Genomic DNA, 6459 nt, shown 5'->3' with positions numbered 1-6459 from the left:
GAGAGAGAGAGAGAGAGAGAGAGAGAGAGAGAGAGAGAGAGAGAGGACTTTGCATCATGGCAATGGAGTTGGACTCTGCACGTGTGCTCAAATGACATGCAATGCACAGGTTTTATCATGCCAATTTCCTAATGGTGATACTATCCTTTAGTTACATGAAATGTCAAAATTTGGAGAAACTGGGTGAAAGATACAGGAGACCTTTATGTAGTTTAGTTTGCCTTTTCCTGCAAATCAATAGCTATTCCAGTGATAATTACAAAAAATAAAAGCTAAAAAGGAAGCTCTGAGGTTTGTTGTAGTGGAAAGAACAGAACTTCAGCTAGCCAGTCCTCAATGTGAAGTCTTTCTTAATTGCTTAGTTACTGTGTGTGAATTTAAGCAAGTTACTTCGTTTCTCTGAACCTTGGTTCCCCCTAGTAACAATAAGGTCAACGCCACATGGATTGGGGTAAAATACTATGAGGCAATAGATTTTTAAATGTTTGGCTCACAATAACTATTCAATGAAATGTGCATCTAAGTAGTGGCCTGTATTATTATGACTTGGTACTTATTTCCTGTATCTTGCTATGAAGGTAAATAGATGCTGGTCCACCTCTTACCACCAGGTAAAAAGTTTCTCATGTGGAGTGAATGTCCATCATTTGGCACTGTGTCCTGCTCTGACGAAAATAGCTTAGCCCTGTACCATGGTGAATCAAACCTGGTCCTGGACCCCAGGTACTGTCCACAGTGGCTATTTAATTGCATACACTGTTTAGTGTGCCTTCATTTATTTTGTGTCAAGGCTAAGGATAGTACAAAGCAAAGAGCTTTGTGTAACTCACAGTTTTGGAGGTAGTGGAAGCAGCAACATCCAAGGGTCTCCTGCTGTTTCATAACACGGGCAATGGCATCATGTGTGAGAGTGACAAGCAGCCACCTGTGGAAGCGGATACACACCAGGGATAAACATGTAACAACTTGCTCTCACAGCAACTAATCCAATCCTATGAGCCCTAGCCCACTTAGATGAGATGAGACTTTAATCTATTTCAAGGATGGTGTCACTGTCTAATTACTTCCAACTAGACCAGACCTCTTAAAGGTTCCACCTTTTCAAGGACAGTAGCTCTCTGGGAACCACACCCCAATATAAGTTTTGTGAAGACAAACCATATTCAAACCATAGCTGTATAGAATAGCATCCATGCTGAAGAATGAGAAGCTATTTATCGGAAGCCTGAGATATGGGTACAATTTGACATTAAACATCTACTTCCATATGTTTCCCCAGAATCTGTGCCTGTGACTTGATTGAATCATTAATCATGGCAGGGCTTTAAATTGCTTGTGTGGAAAATGTGCAGCCATAAAGATACTATCAGAATATTTTCATGAACTCACCCATTCTTTTACTACTCTGGTCATGTGTTTCTTCCATCCCACTTTGCCCCCAATACCATTTCACTCAAAAGCCTTTTAGCTCTGCAGGTTCTCCCAACTGAGACTCCAGCTTGCTTCCATGCCTCTGCCACTATTTCCCTTCTCATACATTTACTATCTATCCATCTTCCACAGGGCTTCACCCAGCTTGCTCACTCACCAAAGACTGCTTTGCCCATGCTGGAATTCTATCCCTTCTTATAGGCTCTTTCTTACCAGGTCTCCTGTTCTCAGCATTTGACTGGGGTTTGTACCACGCTGTGCTTATGGATGTTATTTCCCTCTCTTTTGCCCACTAGAATGCTGAGTTACTCTACATTTAGTGACTTCTCAGTAAATGTTTTCTGAATCAGTGCTCAATGTGCACAGCTTACAATGAAGAGTAGCCTGAGTCTTGCCAGTCGGCAACTTTGCTTACGGTATCCTGGGACACTTATGTTGTGGAAGATACTTTCCAATCAACATGAAGGCAGAGCAAAGTCTGGAGAGTGTGAACTCTGTCATTGGTTGGCAAATACCCAGCATGCCCCTGGCCAGGGGGTAGCTGAGCAACCCTTGGCTTACAGACAACTATTGAGTAAGGCATATAAAAGGGTCTGTGTCCATAGTCCTGACACATCTGGGCTGGGTGCTTGCAAAGTCAGTTGATATGCTGGATGGCACAGGCAGTTTCCTGTGAACTGTTATGACCAAAGACCTATCCCGACCCACACTTCTTTTAAGCTTCAGTCACAGTCACAAATATTCTGTCTGCCTGCTGTGCCTGAAAGGCAGAAGATTCAGAAAGAGCACCGAACTGAGATTCTGTAAATCTAGATTTACTTCGCAGCTCTTTGAAGTTCATTGGTCTAGGCTAGATTCTCATACCATTTTTCTTGTTTATTCCATAAGCCCCTTTCACTTCTGCTTTAATATTTTGCTGTGGAAATATAAAACAGCATGAAATACAGTAGTGAGATTTATCCTTTATCTTTTCTGAAACAACCATATCACCATCTGCATACCTACAATAATCTAACACTACTTAGTGATGAAAGATTTAATTCTGCCCCCTACATCGGGAAGAGTGCAAGCTATTGGCTCTCTACACTTTTCCTCAACAAGGTACTGGAAGGTCCTAACCACTTTGATAAAGCAAAAACAGGAAATAAAATGTATAGTGATTGAAAAGAAGGAAGTAACACTGTGTCTACATGAAAGTGACATGATTACATATGTACAATATCTTCCCCAAATCTATCAATCCAAGAATTAATAAATGAATTCAACACAAGAAACAATTGATCACATTTCTGTACACTAACAATATGTATACAGAAACAAACATTTATGGCTTAAGAGCATGTATAACTGTGCCAACAAATATGGAACACTTAGGTTTACCCTTAAAAACAACATACATTATGTGCCAAAGTTATAAGAGGTTAATGCAAGAAATTCAAGTATTTTGGTAAATGGAGAGCAAAGTTATCCTGTTTAGTTTTTACTGTCAGTTTGACAAAACCTAGAGATTTATTTTGGAAGGAGAACCTCAAATGGAAAACTGCTTTAATCATACTGGCCTGTGGCCGTGTCTGGACAGATCACCTTGATTAATTATTAATATTAGAAGATCCAGTCCACTATGGACAGCCTCATCTCTAGGTAAGTGGGTATAGATTGCATAAGAAAAAAATCGATGAGAGGCTGTAGAGATGCCTCAGCAGTTAAAAGCACTGGCTGTTCTTCCAGAGGATCTGAATTGATTCACAACACCCATATGCTGGCTCATAACCATCTGTAATGAGATCTGATGACCTCTTCTGGCCTCTACAGGCACTGCATCCATGTGGTGCAGACAGACACAAGCAAAGCACTCACACATACAATAAGATGGGTGAATGTTTTAAAAAGAAGAGAGAGGGAGTGTGTGTGTGTGTGAGAGAGAGGGGGAGCTAGGGAGAGAGAAGGCTGAGCACAAGCAAGCAGCATTCTTTCATGGTTTCTAATTCAGTTCCTGTTTGAATTCCTGCCCTGGCTTCCCCAGATGTATTGTGACCTGGATGCGTAAGATGAAATAAACTATTTCCTCCCAAGTTGCTCTTGATTGCGGCACTTATAATAGCAACAAAATGAAACCAGAAGGCATGGCATGCCCCATTCAATGAAGACCCAATATAAAGTCTTGAATTCTTAACAAATTGATTTGTACTTTTAATATAGTTTATATCAAAATATCAGCAAGATATTTGAAATGTCATGAAGAACTCAGAAACAACAGAACCAAGAGTTTGACAAAATTACAAAGTAACTGAGCATATGAATGGTAATCTTTTTAACAAATGGTGCTACGGGAAATTAACCTTGATCTAAATCTAAAGTTTCTATAGGGATTAATTTTAAGTAGATCATGAAATTAAATGTAAAAATATAAAACTCTTGGCCATCAAGATATTAGCTATAAGAATGCAAGTTTTAACATTAATAGGACATTAATATACACCTATCTTAATGAATGAATGTTTTTTCTTTTAAAGAAAATGAACAACACTCAAACTTGGCAGATATTGAGAAACTGGACAGTGAAAACAGCAATTTCTTGTGAATTTGATGCAGTCAGATAGAAACCAGAATGAAAGTTCCCTGAAAACAAAAAGTAGAGTATCAGTTGCCTTTCTGTTGCTCTGATAAACACCATGACCAAAAGCAACATGCAGAAAGAAAGGACTTCTCTGTCTTACACTTTCATGCCACAGTCCTAGATCCAAGGGAAATAAGGGCAGGATCTCAAGACAGGGGCAGAAACAGACACCATGGCTGAAAGCTGCTGCTTACTGTCTTGCTTCCTCTAGTTTGTTCAGCAACCTTTTCTATAAAGCCCAGAGTCACCTGTCTAGAGTTGTTACCACCTACAGTAGGCTGGGCCTTCCTATGTCACTTAGCAATCAAGAAAAATGTTACAGACATGCCCACAGGCCTATCTAATGGAGGCAGTTCCTGAATTTAGGCTTGTTCTTCCCAGCTGTGTCAAGTTGACTACTGACACTTATATGATACTATGAGATCTAGCTCAACTACTATACTACTGGGTATATAATCCAAAGGAATCTAGGTCAATATGCCACAGAGATGCTTGCCCATCCATACTTACTGCAGCACTATGTAGATAAGTTATGGAATCACCCAGATACCTGTCAACAGAGGAATGCATAAAGAAAACAGGACACACACACACACACACACACACACACACACACGAGTTTGATGGGAGGAAATGGCACCAAAGACAGGACGTTTTCTCTCCTGTGAAATAGATTTACACATTAACATACACATATGTATGACAAGAAAGCACGGAAAGGAAGCAACCAGTAAGGGGTAGGAGGATGGGGAGAAAAATGAGGGGCGAATGTGAACAAAGTACACCCATGATACTGTCTTAATGAAGCCTGTTACTTTGCACACTAACTTCAAGTTAATAATATATAAAATATAAATAGTTTATATATACAAGAACCACACAACTGAACAATTATAATCCTGAACATTTATCTTAAAGAGATGAAAACATCTGTTCACAGAAAAATCTAGCCACGAATATTCACAGAAATTTTATTTGTAATGGCCAAAATGCTGAAATCAACATTGTAAGATAATGTTTAGTGGGAATGAACAATGGGTTAAGCAATCAATGTTTTAAAAATATCATGACTTACTACTAAGCAATAAAGTAAATTACTGGGACACATAATTTACATTCGTCCATAAAGGATAATACTGATTGTAAAGGCCAGTTTGGGGGCTTGAGAGATGGCTCAGTCAGTAAACTCTTTGCCTTGCATGCATGAGGACCTGAGTTTAAAACTGCAGCCCCCACATAATAAGCCATGTATGGTAACACATGTCCATAATCACAGCACCGAGGAGACAGAAACAGACAGATACTGGGGCTCACCAGCCAGCCAGTCTAATTGAAGCAGCAAGCCCCAGATTCAGTAAAAGCTTTGTTTCAAAAAAGTAAGGTGGGGGCTCTTTCTTCCCATCGCTCATGGCCCACACCAGCCGTCCAGTCAACTAACTTTCAGACCATGGCCAACCTCGAGCGTACCTTCATTGCCATCAAGCCAGATGGCATGCAGTGCAGCCTGGTGGGTGAGATCATCAAGCGCTTCAAGCAGAAGGGGTTCAGCCTGGTGGCCATGAAGTTCCTTCGGGCTTCTGAGGAACACCTGAAGCAGCACTACATTGACCTGAAAGACCATCTTTTCTTCCCAGGGCTGGTGAAGTACATGAACTCAAGGCCTGTGGTGGCCATGGTCTGGGAGGGGCTCAATGTGGTGAAGACAGGCCGAATGATGCTGGGAGAGACCAATCCAGCTGACTCTAAGCCAGGCACCATTCGAGGGGATTTTTGCATTCAAGTTGGCAGGAACATCATTCATGGCAGTGATTCAGTGCAAAGTGCAGAGAAAGAGATGAGTCTGTGGTTTAAGCCTGAAGAACTGGTTGACTACAAGTCTTGTGCTCATGACTGGGTATATGAGTAGAGATGGATAGTTCTCAGCATTACTGATGGATTCCTGGGCACAACTCTTCATTCCACAGAATGGATCATCTTTTCTAAAACAATAAAGACTTTGGAACTGGAAAAAATAAGTAAGGTGGGTAATAATTCAAGAAGATACCAATTGTCACCTTCTGGCATCCAAACACATAGGCACAGACATCCATTTGTACCTAATTGCAAATGTACACACACACAAAAGAAAAAAAACAAGCTTTAAAATTTCTTTATATATATTATATATGTGTTTGTGCAAACATCACATGATGCCATGTATGTGAAAGTCACAAGAGAGCTTATGGGACTCACTTCTCTCCTTGTTCCATTTTAGCCATGGAGATTGAACTTGGGTCATCAGGCTTGATGTTAAGTGACTACCAGCTGAGCTTTCTCACTGCTCCATAACAAATCAATCATGATCACTCAGATATCTGGTTTGGTTACTCTCTCTCTCTCTCTCTCTCTCTCTCTCTCTCTCTCTCTCTCTC

At 40.5% G+C, this 6459-nt stretch overlaps 1 protein-coding gene across 2 annotated transcripts; it reads left to right on the top strand.

The window, feature by feature from the left end:
• The first annotated feature begins 5491 nt into the window (after positions 1 to 5491).
• Positions 5492 to 6054, top strand: LOC101980409 (nucleoside diphosphate kinase B-like). Of its 2 annotated transcripts, XM_005369187.3 has the most exons (2): positions 5492 to 5723; positions 5837 to 5908. In XM_005369187.3, exons 1-2 carry the CDS (start codon positions 5496 to 5498, stop codon positions 5855 to 5857), a joined length of 249 nt encoding a protein of 82 aa, XP_005369244.1. In that variant the 5' UTR covers positions 5492 to 5495; the 3' UTR covers positions 5858 to 5908. The 2 variants fall into 2 exon arrangements, with proteins under 2 accessions (XP_005369244.1, XP_005369243.1); XM_005369186.2 differs by having other exon boundaries at positions 5492 to 6054.
• Positions 6055 to 6459: the final 405 nt, after the last annotated feature.

The sequence above is a fragment of the Microtus ochrogaster genome, unplaced genomic scaffold (genome assembly GCF_000317375.1).
Source record: "Microtus ochrogaster isolate Prairie Vole_2 unplaced genomic scaffold, MicOch1.0 UNK45, whole genome shotgun sequence".
NCBI lineage: Eukaryota > Metazoa > Chordata > Mammalia > Rodentia > Cricetidae > Microtus > Microtus ochrogaster.
This window is presented reverse-complemented; position numbering and strand designations above follow the sequence as displayed.

Coding starts and splice junctions, on each gene's coding strand:
- LOC101980409 (XM_005369186.2), top strand. CDS start 5,496: ATGGCCAACCTCGAGCGTACCTTCATTGCCATCAAGCCAGATGGCATG.